Source organism: Scleropages formosus, chromosome 1 (genome assembly GCF_900964775.1).
Source record: "Scleropages formosus chromosome 1, fSclFor1.1, whole genome shotgun sequence".
NCBI lineage: Eukaryota > Metazoa > Chordata > Actinopteri > Osteoglossiformes > Osteoglossidae > Scleropages > Scleropages formosus.
In genome coordinates, this window is record NC_041806.1 from 17925450 (window position 1) to 17951765 (window position 26316).

General features: G+C 42.4%; 1 protein-coding gene across 1 annotated transcript; it reads right to left on the reverse strand.

Annotated features, from left to right (window-relative positions):
• Nucleotides 1-861: 861 nt before the first annotated feature.
• LOC114912329 (cholesterol 24-hydroxylase-like) lies at nucleotides 862-18059 on the reverse strand. The gene is made up of 15 exons (XM_029258694.1): nucleotides 17249-18059; nucleotides 16950-17027; nucleotides 16294-16375; nucleotides 12967-13040; nucleotides 10360-10446; nucleotides 8606-8744; nucleotides 6184-6294; nucleotides 5937-6093; nucleotides 5447-5509; nucleotides 5244-5316; nucleotides 3345-3429; nucleotides 3074-3184; nucleotides 2851-2939; nucleotides 2656-2722; nucleotides 862-2119 (listed from the first exon to the last, which is right to left on the reverse strand). The coding sequence occupies exons 1-15, from the start codon at nucleotides 17398-17400 to the stop codon at nucleotides 1967-1969; spliced, it is 1521 nt and encodes a 506-aa protein (XP_029114527.1). The 5' UTR covers nucleotides 17401-18059; the 3' UTR covers nucleotides 862-1966.
• Nucleotides 18060-26316: the final 8257 nt, after the last annotated feature.

Genomic DNA, 26316 nt, shown 5'->3' on the forward strand with positions numbered 1-26316 from the left:
TTGCTTTCAAGATTCCGAAAACCAAAATTCTCAGCACACTTCATGTACGGATGATAACGTGTTGGAAATGACATAATAATGCCCTGAAACCGTTTCTTTGCATGCACTAAGCAATGATAAAATCGAAATTTGGTGAAGTTCTTGTTCCAGCCTGCAAAATATATGAAGCTTCCTCACTTCTTGTGTTCAATGTTCATTACAAAAATTGCACAGCATGGAACATAAGTCATTTGCTCTTTTTTGGCCATGGTTTTATCATAGCAGTGCAAAAATTATTATTTGGTTGAAAGAACATGGATATTGAACATGATACAAGTCAGTTGATGTTTGTAATACATATCATTGGTATATATATTTGAGACAGGGGTTTTTTTTTTTGAAAATCTGTACACTTGTGTCCCGCTTGTGTTTATAGAATACCCCTGCCTTTTTCTTGTGTATGTCATTCTGCAAAGTCAAATCTCATCTCTTCTTTGTTAAGTCTGTTATTGTTTCTTCTGTTGATAATCAGAAAACCTTTTTAATTCTGAGTCCATGGCACTCATCTCAGTGATAAACTGGTCACACTGGCTGCAAGTATCCATCCTGGGATATCCAAATAATATGCTGACATCATTATTGAAAATTTTCCCGTAAGTTTCTTATGTGACTTTATTTTGCTGCACCTGGAAACTTCTCTTGAAAAATCTGACACAATTTGCCTGTGTTCAGGTCAGCAGGTAAGTAGAGACATTTCGTTTTACTAATAGCGTTGTGTCACTTTCTACCGCTCAGTGACGAAATGTGCTGTCTGACTTGGTCCAATAGTGACTTAGGCAAAACTTCAGGGTTTAGGTGTTTTCCTAGACCATCAACTGGAGGTTTTCCTGTTGCAGCAATGGCGTGTTTTATTGCTTGAAGCCTCCTGTTAGTTACACCAAAAATAGGAACAACTCAACAACCACAACAACCTAAACTTGATATGAATACGAGAAGTCATTCAAGTGGCACTCCTCAGACTGCTTTCTAGAACGATGTCAAGCAATGTTCTGACAGCTTAGGGAAGCAAGATAAGCATCTTGCTCATTCTTGGTAATATAGCCCTTTTTAAAGTTGATAACGAGCAGTCAACATCACCAACATGACCACATAACCGTTGCTTCTTCTGTTTTTCTCTTGAATCCTAATATCTATCTTTTCTTCGGCTTATTAGTTACTACTGGATGTTCATATTTATCAGAACTACTATTTCCAGACATATTATGAAGCTATTCAAGCAGAATACACACAAAAATGTGTTTCACTTATCAAATTCTACTGTCATGTCTGTAATTTCATCTGAAACTGTAATTTCGTTATATTACACAGCAGTACAGTAACAACAAAAGCCTTCAATTCAGTTCAGTTCAGTTCAAATCAAAACACTGTTACTTCATTAGCACAGCCATTACTTAGTTCTTATTGGCTAATACACTCACGTGATGGAACTCTGATCATTTTGCAGCTGAACACAATGGACATTTTCAGATGACCCAGTTAACTAAAATTTTAGAAAAATGCAACCCTGATCATTCTGCAAATGAAGTCTTGATAAATATTTGCTTTGCTGAGATGTACGTCGCATTGAACAAAAGTGTCGGCTAAATGAATAAATGTAAATGTAAATATGTCATGGTTTTCACTATATATGGGTATGCTGGCAAAGGCTTCTTGCTGAAACACGTCTGTCCAAAAATTACAGGTATTTTAGAAAATAATGAGTAGCACATCAGCATGAGCGTTACTGTTTTTTCTTCTTTAGCGGAAACCTAAAAATACTATTACATATTACATTTAAAATGTTAAAAGCTGAAGATAAAGAATTATTCAAATATCTCATTAAAAATTCAGAGTGATTATTAATTTGTGTAAATTCATAAATGTTCCTATAATCTACTTAGTGTTCAGGACAGAAAGTGTGAATGTGCCTTCTGGCAGGGTATACAAGTTAGCCTGATGCTAGACTTCGTGATCGAATATTACACACAACACCACTCCGAGGTCTCAGCGTTCCTGTGTCCATGATGTCAAAGGATTGGTCGGGGATGAGCTGCATCTCGAACCTCTGCACCAGCTTGCTCAGAACCACCTTTGCTTCCATCTGTGTAGTAGGCAAAAATGGAAAGAACACTGAGGAGGCATTTCAATTCTGGAGAAAAAAACATGATTTGCTCAGTAAATATCACCACGACCACATAAATGGTGGTCAAGAATGTGGTCGTTCACATTGGTCCCGTTATTCTAACACAGAAAAGTAATGTGGAAGATTTCACTTGGGTACCAAATGAGAACATTGAAAAAGTAATGTGTGAACTCATTTTGATTACTCTCTTAGCAGAAAAGGATAAACTTAAAGTAGAATTAATGTGGGCACCATCGTGGTAACACAATAAGTAATGCGACCTAATTTATGTAGGCACCTCATGCAATCACAGACGAAGTAATGGAGAACTCATGTGGCAGCATTATGCTTACAGTGAATCAATTATATAGGTATGTGTACACCTCATTAACAATGCTTGTGTGTGTATAATCCAGTGAATACCTGGAATAAATAAAATGAGTATCCCTGATATACCCAGCACGTGTCTCTGTGGCACTACAGAATAAACTTTGAAAATGCATGCCTGCTCTCACCTGTGAAAATGTTTTTCCAATGCAGGAGCGAGGTCCCAGGGCAAACGGAAAGTATGTGAAATAAGGCCTGATGCAGAACCACACAGACATGCTTAGGGATAAGTAAGGCAATATGGCTTTGTGGTGTCAACAATACACTTTATAACAGGTCTCTCAATCAGGCAACCACATCAGATAATTAAAAAAGAGACTTACTTGGGAGCATCAGGGTGAAATCTTTCTGGATCAAACTTCAGAGGGTCTGGGAAAAATTCCTCCATTCTCCCTGTCACATAAGTGTTCATCTGTAGATTTGCAGTAAGAATTCCAGTGAAAGGGGAAAAAAAATCTTGAGTCAAAAATGCATGGCTTACACAGTACATACAAGTGCTGCATACTGTATCAAATGAGTCGAAACAGGCTTTGAAAAACACTTAACGAGAACTTGGGCTCCTCCAGGAACATGAATCCCACTGATCACCATGTCTTCTGCAACCCATCGAGATGTTCCGGGAGCCGGGGGGTATAGTCTGAGAGTCTCTTTCAAAACCTATTATTTGTCAATGACAGACATCCTCATGATTAAACTGTATAATAAGAGTCATTACCAGCTAATCTTTTACTCTACAAAAAGCTCATAATAAAAATGGATAAGACACCATATTCTTCACTCTGATGTCATGGTTTTCTGAAAGGTCCTTTGTTATTACCTGAGACAAGTAGGTTAACTTCCCCAGGTCTTCGTACTCAATATCTTTCTTTGCACCAAGAACATCATCAATCTCCTTTCTGAGCCTAAAGGATAGAATTTTTCAAGGTTGTTTATGGAAATACTAGACTCAATCCAGAACTACAGGCCAGTCTCCGCAGTAGGTAGACAGCCATAAAATATTACTGAAAGGAATCGGCCTAGCTGTGAAATCTAATATTGTCTTCTGAAGTAACTTTCTGCATTTCAGTAAGACTTGGTGACATTTGGCATACATGTGTCAATTTTGGGGCTCAGGAATGCATACAAACTTTTTCCATTGAATGTTGTTGCACAGTGGGGGGCGTGGTGGCGCAGTGGGTTGGACCAGGTCCTGCTCTCTGGTGGGTCTGAGGTTCGAGTCCTGCTTGGGGTGCCTTGCGGTGGACTGGCGTCCTGTCCTGGGTGTGTCCCCTCCCCCTCCGGCCTTACGCCCTGTGTTGCCGGGTAGGCTCCGGTTCCCCGCGACCCCGTATGGGACAAGCGGTTCAGAAAGTGTGTGTGTGTGTGCGTGTGCGTGTGTGTGTGTTGTTGCACATAAAAGCATTAATCTTTCCTTCTTAGCCTAAGACTGGTCCTGGTCTAATCTACCCTAATGCTTCTTCTTCATTTGTCTTCGGCCACCTGATTTTCATTACTCCTTCCTTTCTCTCTTCCCGCCTTACATCTCTTGCTGGGTCATTGTTGGATGCTTCTTCCTGACAGTCATCTTGGAGGCTCATCTGTTGCCATGGGTAGTGCTGCTCCTCTCCCTGCCCATCTGGAACTCCTGATTCAGTAGCACTGTGGTTTCAACCCAACTCTTCATCCTTGCTGGCTGACCTGCTGATGCAGTGTGGGGTTGCATTTGGTCCTTCCCATCACACTTTGACTACTTTGGTGGATTCACAAGCCCTTGTGAATTGTCACCCTCATTCACTCACATGTAAACTTCATGAGGATCTTTTGCTCTTTAGCTGTTTCCATGCCAGTCATTTCTACCGTACCCATTCTATTTGGTCCACCTTCCATCCCACCTCTTGGAATACCTTGTACTATCTTCCTCTGGGAGTCCTTGTAGTGACAACACTGAATAATTAGCAGACTCACAGCCAGTGCAAGCTTTCCTGGACTGCAAAATTTTCAGTAATCACTGGTTACCAAGGCATGCTAGTTTTGTATACAGGCACATGCAAATCCTGCTGAGAAATGCTGCCTGTCGCATCTCTTCCAGTGCCTTCCAACATACCACAGGTTCATGAGCTGGGTGCCACCCCTCATCAATGCTTCACCTATTTAATCCAGGTGGTAGGGCAGTGGTAGGGATGTCTACCTGCCACCCCTGTAGCTGATATCAGGATTTATCACTTCTGGGTGTTATAGGTAATTATGCTATGAGAATTCAACTCGCAAAGACTTTTCAGGAACACATTACCTTCAGGGGTGGCATGGTGGCGCAACGAGTAGCGCTGCTGCCTCAGAACACCTAAGTTCATGAAAGGTCAAGGGTTTGATTCTTTTGTATACATGGGATTCCTCCCACAGCCCTAAGACATACAGTTCAGGTGGATTAGTGATGTTAAATTGCCCTTAATGTATTAATGGGCAACTATGTGCATGTGTGGCTACCCTATGTCCAGGGTATACCCCACTTCAGCCTTGCAACCAATGCTTCTGGGATAGGCTCAGGATTACTGTAGCCCTGCTCAGGACAAGCAGTAATTACGTGTTCATCTTGGAGGCTCCTTAATTACAATTGAATGAACGGGTTATAGTTTTTGGGTGAGGGAAGACTCTAGTGAAATTTTTACACAACTCCTCTGGATGATACTCTAGTGGAAATTTTAAAAATTGTGCAAAAATTCATATTTTTTCCCCTTACTTTCTCAGTATCTCAGGGTGCCTTCCAAGTTCCATTATTGCAAAAGATAATTGATTTGCCGTGGTTTCTTGCCCTTTAAAAAAATAAAATTGTATTTACAACTTTATGCTGACTTCATACAGTGATTTAAAACTACAAGTTGTGTTTTCAGAGATCTGTATTTTTCGAGCCAGACCAAAAACAGTGTGAAGAGACAACCTGACCTGCTATGAAGAACGTAAGGAAGTTGTCCAGCATTTGCTCAAGATCATCATGCTGATCTTGCTCTGTTAACAGAAGGACAAATGTTAGTTTATGACTTTGCCTTTAATTATATGAACACACACACACACACATTTTCTGAACCACTTGTCCCAACCGGGGTCATGGGGAACCGGAGCCTACCCGGCAACACAGGGCGTAAGGCCGGAGGGAGAGGGGACACACCCAGGACAGGATGCCAGTCTGTCGCAAGGCACCCCAAGCGGGACTCGAACCCCAGACCCACTGGAGAGCAGGACTGCGGTCCAACCCACTGCGCTCCCCCCCCCCCATTATATGAACACAATTTCTTTAATTTTGTTTTATGGGTACACAATAAGCATTCAACATTACATTTATGTACTTTCCAAGAAACAAACCACAGACTTGAATGCTTGAATGTTTTTATTAAATCATATAGTCCTGTAGAATGAAAAACACATTCAAATTTACCTGCACTTTTAAGGATCTGTGTGAGGATATCTTTTGGCACACTTTCTCCATTCCGCATAGCTCTTTTTCTCTCTGTGATGCACTTCTCCCCAGTTTTACGCAGAAGCTTTATGGCATCCTTTACCTCCTTAATAAACTTCCACTTCCAAGGCTTAAACTGAAATTCATAAACAATACATGTTGAGGAAAGTATTCTTTATTATAATTTCTTTTTTTAATTACCCTGAGAACAAATTAGCCCTCTTACCAGCATCATTGGATCTCTAATATAGTAAACAATTCCATTCAAGACTTTCTCTATGGCTTTGGGAAAGGGTGACTCAGTTTCCAACAAATTCAAATCGATCCCAAAGGCAACCTGCAAAAACAGTGAGCTATGTGAAAAACAGCAATAAAAGAAATAAGCCTGTAATTTTTTCATTATTGATTTGAGTCCCAACAGAGTTCCAGTCATGTCTTGAGGAAGGCAGTTAACCTACTGTAAACTGCACCAACTGAACAGTCCTCAGTATGAATAGGAAAACTTGTAAGTCTAAGTAGGTCAACAAATTCTGCTTAAAAAAGTGTTGTGGAAGCTCTGAAAACTGAGACAAAGAAACACACAGAGTAGAAGCCAGTATTAAAAGCAGGTGAAGCCAGCTGTTGGGAATAGAAAGGGATGAAAGAAAGTGGTGATGTGAGTTGTGATCTCAGATCCAGTGAAGGCAACATAAGATCTTTTAGTCGGACAGCCATTATGCTAAAGAAGTCCTTAGTCACTTTCGGCTAGCATTGATATTAAACACATTTTATGGTTGTTATATATTAAAAAAACAAAGGTTGGACATTAACGGACCACTATCATCACCAGTGTCAAAGGTTGGACATTACAGGACCACTATCATCACCAGTGTCCAAAGCATGCTAGTACTCTCAGGGGAACACGTGATCCTGTTAATCGTAGAAAGACAGGCAGTCCCCGAGTAACAAACGTCCAACTTACGTACAACCTGTACTTACGAGCCAACCCCTTACTGACTGGAAGTTGATTTTTTTGTCACCCTTAACAGATAATCAACTGAAAACTTCATAATTAAGCCTATTAGATTAAAAATTCAAGTTACTGTACATACAATGATTTGTAATAACAAACGGGTGCTACTTTGCAAAGCGCATCAAAACAATGCGCGTCTACAGTGGTTTGTCGGCTCATGGGTGGGGCATGTGAGCACGAGGTAGGACAGACTTCCTTCATTTCCCGTCAAGTGTCTTGTGTTACTGTAATTGGCTTACATTTTTTTGTTTTAAGCCTAACCATGGCACCAAAGCGTAAATTTGATGAAAGTGATTGTGATGAAGCCAAGAAAAGGGAAACAATCATGACTGAAACTAAAGAGTAAATAAGAAAGCGGAAGGTGAAACGCCAATGAACAATGGAAAAGCGAACATAAAAGTTTCTTTAATGTTTTGTATGTGCGCACTCGCTCACTGACTCACTCTCTCTCTCTTTCTCACTCAGCTACAAAAGTCACTTTTTCCCAGTCGCGGAATCTCACTCCAGATAACACCCCCCCTCCAAGAGATGATATTCCGGCGCAATGTCTGCTCCTCGTTTCACGCACACATCCTGAAGAAATCGTCTGAACTTCTTCCCAATGCACATGTGGTCAATCTGATTCTCCGCTGACAGGTCTGGTGACACCCAAGTGGCTTTGTGTATTCTTCTGTGCTGAAAGAAACTCCCTCCAATGACCAGATTGTTTGCAGTGCATAGGTTTGTGAACCTCTCCCCACTGTCGTTCATCTCTTCCAAACCTTGCTGTCCCATAATCTCCTCATAGCCTATGTTGTCACTGCTGATCTTGGTGTTGAAGTCTCCCATGACAATGATGATATTGAGTTCTGGGCAACTCTGGATGATGGCTGACAGTCTGCTGTAGAACTCTTCCTTGTCCTCCTCATTACTATCATTTGTCAGAGCATAACACTGGATGACATCCACGTTGGTCCTTTGCTTCTTAGTGCGGAAGGAGGTTATGAGGATCCATGGTCCGTGCACTTCCCATCCCTCCCATGAGCACTCCCTGACTTGTTCTGGATAACATCAGGGTCACTCCTTGGGTGTGTGTCATGTCTTCTTCATGACCTGAGAATAGCAACAGCTTTCCTGTGGCAAGCCTCTTCTGGCCAGAACCCATCCATCTTTACTCACTGATTGCTAGAATGGTGAGGTTGAAATTCCTCATCTCAGCGGCTACCTGTAAGATCTTGCCAGTCTAGAACATAGTCCTGACATTCCATATCCCGATGGTAGTGACAGTGATGATTTGGAGATGAAATTGAAAATAATAAGGAAGTATGAAGGTGGACAAAGATGATCATCTATAGCAGGGGAACAAGGTTTAGCCACATCGACTGTGAGTACAATAGTGAAGGATGCTGCACGTATAAAGGAGGATGTAATGATAGCACAAAATGATGTTAAATGGTGGGGGTGGAGGGGGACTAACTTTTGACTTATATAAGGGGTGGAATATGTGGATGAAAGAACTATATAGAGGAAGAAAATGTGTAGAGATGGAAGGAATAAAATAAGCAATGAATGGACAGCACGCTCTTACAACACATAGCAGAAAGTTAAAAACCACAAAATGGCAGAACTCAAGACACAATACTTCTGGACAGCTGACCTTTGCAATGACACTTAGGGTGACACAGTTGACCAGGTTATGCATGTGTGCAGAAGTGTGGCTCTCTGCCAGCTCCTCCAGTTTTTCCATCAAATCCTCAGCAACTTCATTGAAGGTATCTATCATCCCACGCAGGTACCTGTCCACAACAACATGACAAGACAAGCCTTGAAGAGAAAAGTACATTCTGCTACCAGTGCTGAAAAATTCACCACGATACCAGGATTATGTCAATATTAATGTATTGGGGAAAATAAAACAGACAAAGGGTGACATAACATGCAAAGTATTCTTACTCGGGGTTGCACAGACTAGTTGACTAGTCGATTTGTCAACTTCAGTGCTCTGCGATGATGCTTTAAGCTTTATGTCGACCAGTCGCTAATCATGTGATTGACACTAGCAACATGGACGCCTCCAAGAAGACAACAGGTGAGGAGCCTGGTGGGTCATTGCAACAAACCAGCAGCAGCTCATCAAATGTGTGGAAATATTTCACTAAAGATGCCTGTGCTACTGTCACTTGCAAAATACGCAAGTCGGTCCTGAAGTACAACAAAAGTACAAGTGCAATGCACACTCATCTGAAAACGCATCCGCTAACAGTAGTAGCAGAGGAACGATCCAAATCAGTCCGTGTACGTTGCATTCATCTGTTTTTTGATTTGAAATTGAAAAACAAAATGCGAATTACAATGTCTTCTTTCATTTTTTGTTTTAAGAATGAAAAACAAATTATGAATTAACTAGCAGAAAAATGAGAAAAACAGCTTTTTATTGTTTCTGAGCACACACACAAAAAAGGACTTATTTTCTCATTTCATTTAATCATACAACGTTTAGAAATCAAAATCTCACAATACCAAATATGATAAATGCCCTAAAGCGCGCAATATTTCCAATCTAACGACATGGTGGCACAGTAAGTAATGTTACTGTCCTACAGTGCCTGAGTGGTGCAAGAGGATGTGGGTTGAATTCCTACTCAGTTTGTGTGGACTTTGCATGTTTTCCTCGTGTCTGTGTGGGTATCTTCCACAGGCCAAAGACAAGCTGTTTAGGTTCCCCCATAGTGTGTCTGTGACAGGGAGAGAGTGTGTTCCACTGATGTATGGATGAGTGGCCCATTGTAAATAGTGTACCTAGCAGTGTAAGTCACCTCGGCGAATAAGTTGTGGGCTGATAACACTACATAGAGTTTACTGGAAGTCGCTTTTGAGAAAAGCGTCGGCTAAAAAAACTGCATTTTTTTTAATCTGGCTACAATGTTCCATCTTGTCTGTTTTATGTATATAATGCATTCAGTTTGAGAATACAACTTGTAAGTTATTGCAAAGCATTCCATTCTCCTGTGTTTTCAGTCATGATGTCATCGGCGATTAGTCGACGTCGATTCAACTTTCATCACATAACTGTTTAAAAAAATCTGAAGTCGTGCAAACCCTAATTCTTACATATTAAATTATGCAAATTGTCACTGGTAGAAAACGTAATGTGGTTTACGGTATACAAACCTCTAAAGTCTGCTTGAAAGTGTCAACTCCCACCTCTCCACAGAAAGAGATTGTTTGTTTTTTTCAATGTATTATTCCCATGCTTACCTTCGTGTCAGAAGGAGATTTCTGTGTAGCACTGACTAGTCAAGTTTAAAAAAATAAATCTGCAAAACTGATGTATCTGTTAAGAGTGTTATTTGTTATTTTTGGAGTGAATCAAAGAGAGGGGCTTAAAATGAAGACTGCAGAACCACTTACAAGTTGCTGAATGCTGGGTCCATCATTCGGCGCTGTTTGTACCAGTGATCTTGGTTCGTGTCCGTAGCCAAGCCATGTCCAAGAAATCTTCACCGACAACAAAGAATCAAATTCATTGTAAGCATGAAGAAAGTCAAAAAACACTGTGGCCTTGAAAAGCTAAAAAGGCAAAAATACAAGTATCAAAGTACTTCTTTTGTGATGAATGCCAGTAAAATTTGAAGTAATTTAGAATAAATCACTATATTTGACTACAAATGAAAAACACACAAACACTCTTACAAAAATATATTTGATGATATAGCGCTTCTCTCTGCATTTCACATTCAACTGCAGATGCAGTGCAACATTTTGAAACACAGAAGTTTTAGAATTTATAATGATGAAAAGCATGAGTCTTCCACAAAAATTCCGCAAGATTAAATCAAACTGATAAAAGTCAGTCTCTGAAAAGTATTCTTGTTTTCCTTTGAGGTCAACAATTTTCTAACGTCTTACCAACACTGACTGATGCTGATGGCGATGATTAGCAGGGGAAAACTTTTTAAATCTTGAAATCTTTTGAAATCTTTAAATCTTAAATTGCAATTTAGTGAGTGGATAATGTGCCATTCAAGTGGATGAATATCGTATGCTGAAGAAGCTGAACTAAAGACTGTGCTTCCAGAAGTTTAATTTCCCCAATTTCACAAACTCTCTTTATCATGACAAACTGGTAAAATGTCTGAATTTAGGCAGCACCAAGAACACAGGAAAGGTAAACCATGGTATCAAATATGCTCCAGGAGTACTATAAATACCTTGGCCACGATATCGAGTTAAAAATAAATTAGTAATTTAACACAGTTATTTATCTTAGTTACATTACAGTTACTTCTTGAATTACTACATTTGAATTACCACTGCCACCTGGACTTACGACATCCATCCCGTCAACCTTATTGTAATGTTGACTTGCAATGTGTAACGATGACCCCTCCCAATCGATCTGCTGTACAATAACATCAGATGGCAGGGCTGCTGCAAGGCACCTATATTTGTTGTTTGGGTCTCTGTCAGTATCCGGGTGTCTAGCAGTAAATGCATTTTGTTTACAAAAGTTTTCATCTGCGGTCACATTCAAGTTATTTGTCTATTTTAAATGGCTAGCAAGAGAAAAACAGACTGTTCTGATGGTGCAGAAAAAAAAAAAGTGGAAGACAATAGATCACGAGATGTACCATGCTGAGCTGGGGATTCAAGATACCAAATAGCAACAATATCATCATTACTTGTTAACTGGCTTAGAATTGTTACTTGATCTAGAATGCCCAGGAGGGGTGGGCAACCACTGGCCTTTGGACCCCCCCAGAGGTTTTTTCTCCCTTGATTTTCAGTTGGGAATTTTTGTTCCTTTCCTCCGTGGCCAGTAGGCATGCTTACAGCTCTATAAAATTACAATATTATGGTAGTCATTAGTCAACTGTCTTCTTTGTTTCTTATCTGATGTATTTGTTTTTCTTGCCTTATGCCTGTGTTAAAGCACTCTGTCATTGCATGAGAAGAGCGCTCTATAAAAATAAAGTGAATTTAATTGAATGTAGAAATACAAACAAAAATAACAGTGCAGCGAGAAAACATTGTTATACTGTTCTGTATTTATATTATTATTTTATATGGGATTATTTTCATTGGAATAATATGTGAAATTTGTTGAAAAAATACAACACAGCCTTATAACACAACATAGGTTAAAATGCAGATTAACTCTTTATATATTCTCATGATTCACATATTATAAGGGGATTTTTGACTTATGAAAATGTCAATTTACAGCAGGGTCAAGTGCATCGGTCACAAGAATTGTAAACTTAATTTATATGTCAAGGGAAACAGTCTCAAAACTAATGAAAGCATATTCCAAACATTGACAAACTCCATTGAAAAGAGGAACAATGGCTGTAAATTCAAGGTGGGATATGTGGACACTTCACAGGACAGTTACTAAATGCCACAAAAGTACAACCTCAAAAATTATCACAGAATTCAATCAGCACCTCTGTGACCCAGTGTTGACAAAAACTGTATGTCATGAGCTTCCCAAAGCTGGAATTTAGGGCAGGGAATCCATTCATCACTTCTAGATGGATCAATCCATCACCTGTAAACAAGGTCCAATCACAAATACACATAATCTAAGGATGTAATGTAAGGAGCACAAAACCTGGACCTGTGAGCAACAGAAAAAATTAATACGGTCAGATGAGTCCTTTTTCACCCTTTTTCCTACATAGGGATGGGCTTATATTTGGAGAAAGCCAAAGGTTGCCTTCAACCCATGATATCTGTTGCCAACTGCTCAACATGGCAGGGGATCTGCGGGAGTCGGATTACTACTATGCATTGTTGCATAACAGCCAAAGAATATGAGGCAAGTCTACAGCACCAGGTGCACCCCTTGATGCAAACACTGTTTCCTCATGATGTTCCTATGTTCCAGGATGATAATGATGCCATAGGCAGAAATTCAAGAGTGGTTTCATGAACACCAAGACAAAGTCCAGACATTTGGAATTCATAGTCACTAGAAAGTTTGTTTCAAATTACACTTTGAAGTTTGGAACTAACCTTGTGCCAAAGAAGCTGAAGAGTCGTTCATATATATAAGGGTCCTTAGGGTACTTCGACGACATCAAAAACTCCTGGAGGGAAATTGAAATATGATGTGTATAACTACATTTTTCCCCAACAAAGTTTTCCAGTGCACTTGTTTTGAATGGCTGTTGCTCTGTATTATGTGTACAGGCTTCCCTCGCAGAACAAGCATAATTCATTCACGAAGATCTGCTCATAAGGTGAACTGACTTTTAATTACCATTAATTTAACCGGGTCGGGGGGGGGGCACGGTGGCGCAGCAGGTTTGGCCTGTGCCTACTTTCACAGAGTCAAAGTCAACCCATGTATGTTATCACTTCAACCTTTGAAATGATAGGTAAGGCTTTCATTGCCTTTTCAAATGTCAAATGGGAGAAGGAATGCCACAAGTGGGTGGCTGTCCTGTGTGGTGGTCAGCGTCACCAAGGCTTGTATGTCTAATTGACCTTTCTGTTCCTGGAAGTCTGACTTGATAGCTTATTATGTGAACTTCACAAAACAAATTACACTTACTCACTCAGTAACCTCTTGTCCTTGTCAGGGTCGCAGTGATCAAGAGCCTATTCTGGCATTACTGGGTGCATGGTAAAGATGGGTACATCCTACACAGAACACCAGTCCAACACAGGATAGCAACACGCACAGACATACAGACAGACACATGCCTATTGATGCACAATGTGCAAATTACAGCATCTAATTCACCACTTGAATGGCTTTGGACTGTGGGAGAAAATCACGACAGCGCTTAGGGAACCCATGTCAATCCAGGAAGAACACTGAAACTCGACATAGACCGAGCTGAATTCAAACCCTTACCCTAACAGTCCTGGTTACCCGGTGCACCACCCTTACAAATTACATATTGTAACGACACTGAGGGGGCTGATGTAGACTAATGTAAATAGTTGGTGTTAGTGTCTACTTCTGTACATAGTCCTGTGTTCCGTTCTGATTGGCTGTTATGTTGCTTATACTTAGTTTGCTATGGGGGAATCTGGACTCCTGAACTGATCTCTAGTACCGCCATCGGGGGACGCTACACTGATGTCAGAAGTGGAACAGAAGCATGCATATGTCACACAGTGTTGCGGACAGGCCCTTGCCACAGGAGATCGAGTGTGGGTCTACAGCCCCCGGCAGAAACTCGGGCTCTGCCCTAAGCTCTTTGACAGCCGGGTGGGTCCGTGCGTCATCATGGACTGTCTGTCAAACATCATCTACAAGGTGCGGGTGGGACCTGAGCATCAGCCGGTGGTTCTCCACCGGGACAGGCTCGCCCCAAGGAGCCCTTACTAGGCCCCTATCGTGAGTCTGCCAGGTCCAGCGGACTCTCTGCTTCTATACAGACCCAGAGGGAGTGCAGGTTGCCTCAGCACCTTAAGGACTTTGTGCTGACGGGATCAAAAGTTGCTGGGAAGGATGGCTCCTGATGGGGGGGCTGATGTTGGTTAATGTAAATAGTTGGTGTTAGTGTCTACTCCTGTACAAAGTCCTGTGTTCTATTCTGATTGGCTGTTATGTTGCTTATGCTTAGTTTGCCACAGGGGAATTCTGGGGGGTTCGAGGGGTGACTGCCTAACCATTGTGTAGAGTACAGGGGCTTAGCATGACCTGGGAGAACGCTCAAGTGTTCAGGGACTGCTTTGTAGTGTTTAAGACATCTTTGTCAAGACTGTTGTAAGACAGACATGGGGGATTTAAACTGGCAGTGCCTCCATGAAAGACAACCCATAATGGAGAAACTTTATAGGTACAGGTTAACTAGATGTCCCCAGTGTTTGGGTGCAGAAACAATTAAACATGTTTTTTGGGACTGGGGTTATGCTCGGGTGGTCTGGTCACTGGTTGAGCCCTTCTGCGTAGAGTTAGATGGTGAGATGGCATTGACTTTTGATAATATCATGAAGGGACTGTCCCCCAAGATAAACAAAGCAACCTCTGGTAGGATTTTATTGATTGTGAGCTTGACAAAAAAAGAATTGTGGAATGCCCGCATTAACCTTGTCCGAAAGGGGTTGAAAACGGGAACCTACGGTGTCTTTTTGAAAATCCGAGCCAAACTAAAGTTCAGAATAAAGGAGAATGTGATTGCCTGGGGCAACCACGAGGCAAAGGACAGATGGAAAGCCCTCATGGATAAATGTGCCTGAAGCTCTGAGGATGGACGTCTGCTTTATGGAACTGCATTCTTTTAAACATATTGTACTTTCTTGTATCTTACCCCTTTTATATTTATTTTCTTTTTTATTTGTTTAATGTGTGGCTTTTACTTGTACAGTATTTTATTCACAGATTTTAGCAGTCTTGTGTTATTAGGATTGTACACTTTTAACTAACCTATTTTAATTTGTGTGGGTTTTATTTTTATAGCATTTTATTTATAGATTTTCATGGCCTTGTTTTATTGGGTTATTCTGTGCACTTTTAACCTTTTATATTGATGACTAATCATGTGTATGTCTGCTTTGTAATTATTTGTCTGGTTTTAGGGGTATGATAAAGTTTTACACTGCAATTTAGAAGTATTTTATGTGTTTTGAAGGATGCATGTATGTGACATGATGACTTGGGTTGAGCTGCTATTGGGGGACAGTCCTTTCGTGGGTATGCTGGTGTGGGGAAGACATGGATCAGTTATATATTTTTTGAAGTCAGGAAGGGGGATTGTTACGGGAAAGACTTTGTCACTGTCTTGATAAAGTATTTTATGTAATGGCTATTTAGCCATTTTTGTTGACCAACTGTAGGAAGATTTTATGTTTGTTTTTGGTTGTGTATTTTATTGATAACTTTATTAAATAAAATTCATTTAAAAAAAAAAAAGACAGACATGTACATTGCCAATAAAGAGCATTTTCTTGAAATTATAACTCCTAAGCCTGTCTCTAGTAGCTTCACTGAGAGATGCTACAATAAAGTTGTAAATTCAACTTTTTCTAACATTAGTGCTTGTTATCGGAGGAAAGACTATCACATTCTAAAGGAACCTGTTACGAAGGGAAGCAAGCAGAAATTAAATGAATTAAATGGAATTAATGTTTTGATAAAAACAAAGTTCATACATTAGATTTACACAGATTGGCTTCAACTGCTAAACTGACTTGTGGTTTTATTTGGTTAGTCAAACCACAGTTGCATAGCTTAAACACTTCATAACACATACATAAGTGATGGCACATCATCATTCTGTTAATACTGTCAGGAGTTCCTGAATTTTGATCATTTCATTATTTATGCCAACATACTACAAACTGCACTGTGTGCAGAAAGTATTAGAACATGAATTTTAACCTTACCTTCACAGCTTCTGGACTTGTCACAGTTATAACTACGAAGTGCAGCATGTTGAAGCGGCACACTGGTCCATACTTCTCATGCCTGCCACAGGAAATGTGTTCAAAAAAAAGATGGAACTTGACATTGAAAATCAAAAAGTGAAATGATCTAAACGTTGTATGCACCCTTGCATAGAATAATGAACATGTGAAAAATACATTAGTATAATTTCATTGAACACAAGAAATAAATTTGGGGTAGGTTGTTTTCCTCAGCCTTTTACCCCATTATGTGTTATGATTAAGTGATGTGTCACTCGCTGATTTTCATTAACCGTTTGTCCTCAGGGCTGCGGCGGTCCGGAACCACAGGGTACAAGGCTGCTCTGCGTAATCACACGTGTATATACACACACACATACGCATGCACGCACGCACATGCACAGCGGGCAATTTACATTGCCCACCTCACTGGAAATGTGTGTCTTTGGACTGTGGAAGGAAACCAGAGCACCCAAGAGAAACCTAAGCAGACACAGGCAGAACATGCAAACTCGGCTCACGTTTGAATTCACGTGCGAACAGCCCGGGCACCGTCACGCAGTAGCCCTACCCGCTGCACCAAACTCTGACATGCACTGTTAAATCCCGTTCCATGCGCTTGGATCGTTTCTCACCATTCCAGGAATTTATCATGAATGACTTCATCCTCTTTCATTGCCCTCAATATGGCGGGAGAATGTCCAAACAGAAAGCTAAGAGTCACACAGAGTGCAAGAAACAAAATATCATGTAATTCCATCAACATGACGTACAGTACCTTCTCTTCCAAGTAAATCATGTGTAAATACTACAAGAAGGGAATCCAATTTTATTGTCCTTACTCTAAATTATTTGTACTTTTTGCTCAGCTTACACAACTATGCCCAATGACATTGACACAACATACAGGGAAAATAATACAAGAAGCTCTTACCTGTCTCTAGGTGGCCCCGGTATATGATCATATTTCATATGAATGTATTTCACGTACATGCAGTAACACGCAAAGATCACAAAAAGCAGCACGAAGGTATAAATCATAAACCTCCCTCCACATTCGCCAAACGTATGCAACAGCATTAACATGTTTACTCTCTGCGATATTTCTCTCTCCCTGAAAATGAGTTATCAACTTAGCATCGCTGCGCCACAGTCCGACTCGGAGTTAATGCTCTTCCGGGTTGTCCTGCCTTGCTGCTTACTGTGGTAAAAGTGACATGGTGGACGGAGCTGAGAGAAATGCGCTGCACGGCTTCATACGTTATTATTATTGTACACAAGAAATTGTAAAACTTCTAATACAAAAGATGTAAAGTATGTACAACACGAGATGAATAACTTTTGCGAAGCAAAAGCTGCCCCCATACTATTCTCAAACGAGCGGAAGGTTTGCAGCTTGTTTAGCAGAACACAATTGAAGAGTCTCTTCCGCTAAAAACAAAGCAAAGGTTCACAATCACAGTCACTATAGCCGAGTGCTACATCCACTCTTTGTTAATTTTCCATTCCTTGTTACATTCAATAAATAAAAGCACGTGTGTATTGTAATTTGCAGAGACGTCTCTGTGTTTCAACAATATTGCGTGGCTTTGTTGATAAGAAGATGTTTACTGTAACTACGTTCATTTCTGTTACCGCTGAAAACAACTAACAACATGATGATTTACATTATTCGAATGTTAATTTAGCTTATGCTTTTCTCCAAAGCAACTTACAACTGTTTACCCATTTCTGTAACTGGGTAATTTTACTGGAGCAAGTACCTTGCACAAGGGTACCACAGCCAGAAGTAGGGATTGGACCCATGACTTTTGGATCCAAAGACAGTAGCTTTAACCACTACACTACCAGCTGTCTGATAATACTGCTGCGCATGCACTCACATGCAGATTGCACAATACTCATTTGTCCAGCTGTTTTGTCACAAATTAATTTTGTGCTGAGTCATTTTTGGTGGTCATCCAACTGTTTCCTCAAGCCAGCCTTGCACACTCCACAACCGTAGGGCATTGTACCAGGCCTTTATCATAGATTGACATGGTCACACTTCATTAACCCAATAGTGCCAAACACTCTTAACTCCACTGTCATTTCATTTAACTTTATGAAACCAATTATAGAAGAAGCAGATTGACAGTAAAGCAGTAAATTATTCACTGCACCTGACAACATAAAACTTGAGAACCTACACAGTGTGGCTTCACTGTACTCTGGCAGTAAAAGTTCCTACAGGTTCCAGTTCACTTCCTATTCTGAATAAGTAATGCATAATCCTATACTGGATGGCTGGCGCAACAACTATGTCTTCATTACTACTACAGATTTACACTTATTCATTTAGCAGACACTTTTCTGCAGAGCACTGTACATCTCACAGAGAAATATAATTAGTGCATTACATGAACATGACGTGCGCAACTTATATAACATGCATGCTTACATTGTGACATCACGTGACAGGCACCTTGAAAAAAACTACTTTTTTCTTTCGGCGTGAAAAGAAGTAAATGCAACATTTAATTGTTGCAAATTTCTGTTAATTTAACATCCACAAGTGCACTGTATTCTAATTTTTTTTTATATTACTTTGCATATTACCCGCTGTAATAGGATGGTTTTCTTAGTGTTTGTGTGTATATTTGTTATGTGGATAAAATTCCCATCCAACTTTGAGTATTGTGCAATTTGCATGTGAGAGCATGCGTGACAGTATTATGAATACCATGTTAGGTTGTTTGCAATGGTAACAGAAATAAATGTATTTATATTAAGCCTCCTCTTATCAAGAAAGCCACGCAACATTGTGGCAGCGGTAAACTGGGTATAGTGGACACGTTTTCATCACAGCAATGAAGAGCCAGTCACGAAAATCAGCCTGAAGAATAAAGAAAAACCAGGTAGGCGAAAAGCAGTCTGCCATTATCACCACAATATACAGTGAAACCCTGTTATAACACGATTGTTAGGGTCCATAAAATGTCATTGTGCAGTTTAACTCACAAAAAAACATTAAAACACATCCAAAAGTCAGACAGCAGTCTCAATGTGTGTGTTCACAAGCAAAGCTGAACTGCAATTGGCTGCTGGTAATGAAGATAACATACTGCCCAGGACAGAAAAAACAAAAGAAACTTTTAGCTTTTGATGACTGTTGAAAGCCACAGGCCACGGTGGCCACGTCTGGGTACTTAAATGCTGAGACCTGCCGATCAAGGCAGATCAATAGAAATCCGTCATGGTACTGAGCGCTTTGATAACAAACACACTAATTTACAATACCATGATGAAAGGCCTTTGTTTTGATTAGATTACGTGAAACTCGTTTTTGTTCTTTGGATGTTTTAAAAAGATTTAGTTGTGTCTGATATTAGTTTAGAACAGTATATTGGAACTAACATTAAAGTTCGGTAAGTGTGATTTGCCGACAATGAATTGACGACGGGTGCCGAGACAGACAGCTGTAAGATAAGAGGCATTTCAGCATTTCTAACCCACTCGCGCTGTAAGACGGTTGCTAAGTTTATAAACTTTGCACATTACTTTGCACACTGGGGCACATTAAATTGGGGTTTTACTGTACCATATTTCAGCCTAATAACTCCCTGACTTTTATAATTCACAAAGATTCAATGTCAGAGGAACAGTCAACCCAATATGCACCCGCATTCTGAGTTGTCAAAGCTTTAGCGAACATGAGAAAAAGTGCCCGACTGCCACAGCCCTTGTTATTAGATGTACACAAACAGGAAAACTGGAAGTGTTTCAAAATAAGGTGGGAGAATTACATACTACTATCCACCCTAGGAGAACTTGACAGAATTCCAGACAGTCCATCTTATAAACTTTCTCAGAGATGATGCTCTGAAAGAGCTGGAAGCCTTCAAGTTTGATATGCTGGCAAATCAACTGGCTGTGAAGGAAATAATGGAGGTGTTTGAAGAGTTTATCATTGGACAAGTAAACGAGACCCTGGAGAGGTACAGGTTTGGGAAAAGATCACAAGAGGAAGGGGAAGACTTTGGTAAATTCTTTTAATCAAATATCTAATCAAAACATATGGATGCTGCATCAACTGTGACCGAGCCCTCAATCCTGAGAGATGGGATAATTCTGGGGATTTGTGATGATGATTTAAGAGGTGACCTACTGAAGGAAAATAGATTGTCCCACTAAACCAGAGCGTAGACATATGCAAAGCAGGCTGCCACGAGTCATTAGACATCTCTGACCACTGACACAATCAACAAAGTTAAGAGCACCAAGGCCAAGAAGAGGTGTCATATGCAAATACTGTGGCACCAAACACATCTTTGAGAAGGAAAACTGCCCTGCATGGGGTAAGAAGTGCGCCAGGTGTAAGGAGAGGAACCACCTTGAAAGTGTGTGGTGTAAAAAATGCCGCAAGGCCAAAATGAGAACCCAAGTCTAAAGTGAACAAGGTGGAGCATGACAGCTACTTGTCACCCAAAGACAGCAGCTGATGAGTGGGTCAATGTGGTCTCTACTGGGAAGAAAATAAAAGGAAAAGAGATCAAGTGCACGCTGCATATTGACAGAGAGGAAGTCGTGATCCAGACTGACATGGGAACAACTTGCAACCTGTCAAATATGCAAGAACATTGAAGCATACAACAGCACTCTCTCAGCACTCTCTTTTGGCAAGTGTAGAGTCACGTTGCGGTACCCCAAGAATGGGAAGAAATACAACACTGAATTTATTGTCTGTGACAACAAATACCAGATAATACTAGGTCTGAAGGAAAGCCAGAAAATGGGTTTCATAAAGGTGTGGGAGGAACAGTTTGAAAGAGTGGCATCTGTGAGTACACAAGAATTTTCTGATGTTTGATGGCAAGCTCGCCAATTTCCCTGGCACCCAGACTCAGGGGGTGTAATCACTTGCAAATCCAAGAGTGATTGGAAGACCACCACAGAAGTGTCAGTGCCAGGCCCACACTCAAATGTGAACTGGAACGGCTAGAAAAGATGGTCATTTGCAAGGTGTCTGAACCAACCTCATGGTGTAGTCAGCTTGTTATGACACAAAATAGTTGGCTCTGTTAGAACATGTAAAAACCCTCATAAACTAAACAAGGTACTCCAGAGGGAACGCTACACGATGCCCATCATGGGCAATTTAATACACAAACTCAGAGAGTCCAAAGTATTCACCAAGGCTGACCTCTCATCAAAATACTGGTATATGTTGCTTGATAGTGAAAGCAGCAAAATGACCACATTCATGACTCCATTTGAGAGATATGGGTGGCTTTGTCCCTGCCTTTTGACTCATCACTCTCAGCTGAAATCTTCCAGAAAAACCTCATCAAAGCATCAGATGGACTCCCAGGTGTGATATCCATCGCAGAAGACACCATCATCCATGGAAAGGATCAAGTAGCACATGACACACACCTGACAAACTCTCAAAAGAGGTGCAGCGAGAAAGGCATCAAATTGAACAAAAAAGGTGGACATTGCAAGCAGCAGTATATGTTTCATGGGCCACAAGGTGACGGTGGAAACCTGCAAGTTGACCCTACCAAAGCTGAGACCATTATAAACATGGCAGCCCCAAGAAACATCCCAGAGCTGAGAAGATTCTATGGGATGGTTAACTACTTGGTGAAATTCCTGCCAAACCCCTCATCAATCATGCAGCCACAACAAATCCTTTTAAAAAAAGATGTACCTTGTATCTGGTCAATGAGTCAGGAAGAGGTATTTAAAAAGATCAAGGCCATACCTTGCAAGACTCCCATCCTAGCATTCTACGACTCTAAGAAGAAGCTGATATTTGAGAATGACGCCAGTGGATATGGACTGAGGTTGGTGCTACTAAAATGGCAAACTAATCACATTCAGCTGTTGGTCTCTGTCTGAAACAGAGACCAGGTATGCTCAGATAGAGAAAGAGATGCTTGCTGCAGTTTACGGCCTGAAAAAGTTCCATCGTTATAGGTTTGCCAGACGTGAAAGTAATCACGGACCACAAGGCACTGGTGGCTATATGGAAGAAATTGCTAAGGAAGGATCCAAAAACGGCTCCAGAATCTCCTCTTGAGAGAAAAGATTGACTCACTTGAAATAATCCACAAACCGGGCAGAGAAATGCCAGCAAGTGATGCACTCTCAAGAGCTCTGACATCGAAACTGAATAGTGAGGAAATAGTGCACAGCATCAGTGTGTCACGAGTGGGGTATGTAGACCACATCTCGAATGCATTGCGCCAGTTTGTCACGAATGAGAAATGTAGACCCTATTTGTGACAGACTAATGGAATACATTCGACATGCCACTGCAAGTGATCAAGTCCTCCCGGCTCTAGGTGAAATGGTTCAAGTCCAGCCTCTCATCAATAAGTGAGAATATAAGGAAGCTCATGTTACCATAACACTGTCCTCTAGAGCCTATGAAGTAGAGGCCGACAGCAAGATTTACAGAGGAATATGCGCCATCTCAGAGCAAAGAAGCCATCGCTCCACTCTAAGCTGGCAGAAGGGGGGTCCCACAAGCATCGCCCTGGCCTTTGCACCTGGTAGAACTACAGAACAGCAGCAAACCCCCCCACAAGAGTTTACCACGGCACGAAAGCCACCAAATGATAGACAGCGGCAATGGACTCAGGACATCAAACAGCCGTATGCGACAAGATCTGGATGGATTGGCAAGGCACCTGTCAGACTGATAACGGAATGATCCAGAGATCCTGGTGCAGAGGACTAGGCAATGCAAGTCACATGCTGTCACATCCCACGGGGTCACTGCCCCTCCTGGTCAGAGGCGGCGCCACTCAGTGCCGCTAGCTAACGCTTACCTATCACCTCACAGTCTCGTAGGACATGGAGGTATAAAAGGAGCCAGCGGAGCAGAACTAGTCGCGGATTCTTAATCAGCAGTTCTCTTGTGCTTCGTTGGCGATTGGTAGTCTCTTGTTCCCTCAGTTTGTTTCCTAGGTGTGCATGTTCCAGTCCCGAGTGCCCGTCCCGTCAGTTCCTGCCTCTTGTTCTTCAGTCCTGGTCCATCGTTCCTGTCCGGTATTTCGTCACGTCTCAGGGTTGCGGTCAGACTCACAGATTAGCGTTTCACTGTTCACCGTAGTTCCAACACCGTGTGTGTTTCCTGGTCTCGTGTTTCTTGTTTCACTTCCACCGAGTGTCTTACAATACTCACCGTACACGTCTAACCTCACACTGCACGTGAAGTCATTATATATCTCGTCTGTGTTTGGACGTAATAGCAACGCGCGTCCGTGTCGGACTCCCGTCCGGACGCTACAGAAGAATCCGCCTGCTAGTATGACTTCAGCGGAATGGCGTGAGCTGGCGGATCTGACAGAGGCGAACCAAGAACAACTCCTGGTTTGCACAAACGCCGCTAGCCGCCTCACAGATCAGTTGGAGCGGTTGACACGACTCCTTAGTCACGGTGGGCGGGGCGCCGATCTGACCAGTTCGCAAACGCATGATGATTGGCGGACATGTCTTTTTGATCGTCTTTATGCTTCCTCGGGTCCTCGCGCGGAGCCCACGAGCCCTGTGCAGACCAATGGGATCAGCGCTACTGAGCAGCTGTCCGTTCCCTTCCAGGAGGCTTTGCAAGGTAGCAGAGGTGAGAACCAGAATTACACAGAATACTCAATCTCCAGTCCAGCCTCTCTGTTCCCAGGGCCCTACTCTCCTGAGTCACCCCCTAGCCCAGACAGAAAGACAGAGAGACAGTTCTTCCCCAGCACCAAGAGTTTTCAGGTGCGTTCCTGGTCTCCAGTGGAGAAGACATCCAGCCCCCGATTGTCAAGACCACTCTCTCAGGAGTTCTCGCCGGATTACCGGAGCAACTCCGGTTCCAGCCGGACCCCGACGCCGCCAGGGCAGCAGGTGCCCTACAGCCCTGTGGACAGTGAGCCGGCTCAAGCACGCAACCTTGTCAGCTGTGCAGGGCTCGAAGAACAGTGCGTCAGACAGGGAATAATACGACTCAGTAACGGGCGTGTGACAGAGGAGGAAAGGAGGCGCCGTTTTCTGCAACGCTTGTGCTTTTACTGTGGAGCTGCGGATCACGTTCAGGTTTCCTGCCCAGTGCGGCCACCCCGTGGATCCCAACGGACCGACTTACTGGTGAGTGATGTATCTCTCCATACCTCCCTGTTGACATTACCAGTTACAGTATCCTGGGGTTTCCAGCAGCAGCAGACGAAAGCTATGGTAGACAGTGGCGCTGCAGGGAATTTCATGGATCATGATATGGCCGCGTCCTGGGGCTTGCCCTGTGCCCGATGCCCAAAACCCCTGGCTGTTAAAGCTATTGATGGCGCTCCAATCGGGTCGGGGCGTGTAGAGCAGCGCACAGAGCCCGTTACTATGCAGGTAGGGCCACTCCATAAGGAACAGATATGGTTCTATCTGATTAAGTCCCCTGATAACCCCATTATTTTGGGATACCCATGGTTATGCACCCATGACCCTATTATCTCTTGGAGTGAGGGGAAACTGCTGTCTTGGGGACAGCAGTGTCCCAAACACCTGGAGACGTCTTGTAACTCCACATCCATAGAGAGCCCTAATGCAGATCTGCCCCTGCAGCTTCCAAGGGAGTATGCAGATCTAGTGGTTGTGTTTAGCAAACACAAGGCTGCAGAACTGCCTCCTCATAGACCTTGGGATTGTGCTATAGATCTTTTTTCGGGCACTACACCCCCTAGGGGGCGGGTATACCCTCTTTCTCAACCTGAACATCAGGCAATGGAGGCTTATATAACGGAGGCACTAGAAGCCGGATTCATCCGGCCGTCTACCTCTCCAGCTTCCGCTGGCTTTTTCTTTGTTGAGAAAAAGGACGGGGGTTTGCGCCCCTGTATTGATTATCGGGGGCTAAATGCCATTACTGTGAAGTACCCGCACCCCTTGCCTCTTATCACGTCGGCCCTCGAACAGGTTTCCGGTGCTACCATCTTTACGAAACTGGACCTTAGGAGCGCATATAACCTGATTCGCGTTAGGGAAGGGGATGAGTGGAAGACCGCTTTTAGCACCGCCCTCGGCCATTATGAGTACCTGGTCATGCCTTTTGGCCTGGCGAATGCACCTTCCGTATTCCAGGCTTTTGTTAATGAAGTACTCAGAGAGCTAATTAATCGCTCAGTATTAGTGTATCTGGATGATATCCTGATCTTTTCTCGGTCCCGTGAGGAGCATATTGGACATGTCAGGGAGGTGTTGCAAAAGCTGGCAGCACATAAGCTGTACGTGAAAGGGGAGAAGTGCCAGTTCCATGTGCACTCTGTGGATTTCCTGGGGTACATCCTAACACCCAACGGGGTCACGATGGATCCACAGAAGGTCTCGGCAGTTCTGTCATGGCCCCAGCCAAAGACAGTAAAGGACCTGCAACGGTTCCTAGGTTTTGCGAATTTCTATAGGCGCTTCATAAGGAACTTCAGTTCCGTTGCAGCCCCGTTGACTGCTCTGTTAAAAGGAGCCCCTAGGCGCCTGACCTGGACTCCTGAGGCGAGTCAGGCCTTTGAAGACCTAAAGAAGCGTTTTACTTCTGCCCCAATCCTGAAGCACCCTGATCCCAAACTGCCCTTTATTGTGGAAGTTGATGCTTCTGAGGCCGGGGTAGGGGCAGTGCTCTCACAGCGCCAGGGAAGTCCCCTGAAGCTCTATCCATGTGCGTATTTCTCACACAAGATGTCGCCTACTGAACAGAATTATGATGTAGGAAACAGGGAGCTCTTAGCCATAAAGATGGCCTTAGAAGAGTGGAGACATTGGTTAGAGGGGGCTACGCACCCATTCTTAGTGTTAACTGATCACCGGAACCTGGAGTATCTGCAGAAGGCAAAGAGGCTCAATTCCAGACAGGCGCGGTGGGCCATGTTCTTCACCAGGTTCCGTTTCACGGTGACCTATCGTCCTGGCTCCAAGAACGGCAAGGCCGATGCCCTGTCCCGTTTGTTCGAGGTATCGCCTCAGCTCTCCCCACCAGACACCATCTTGTCC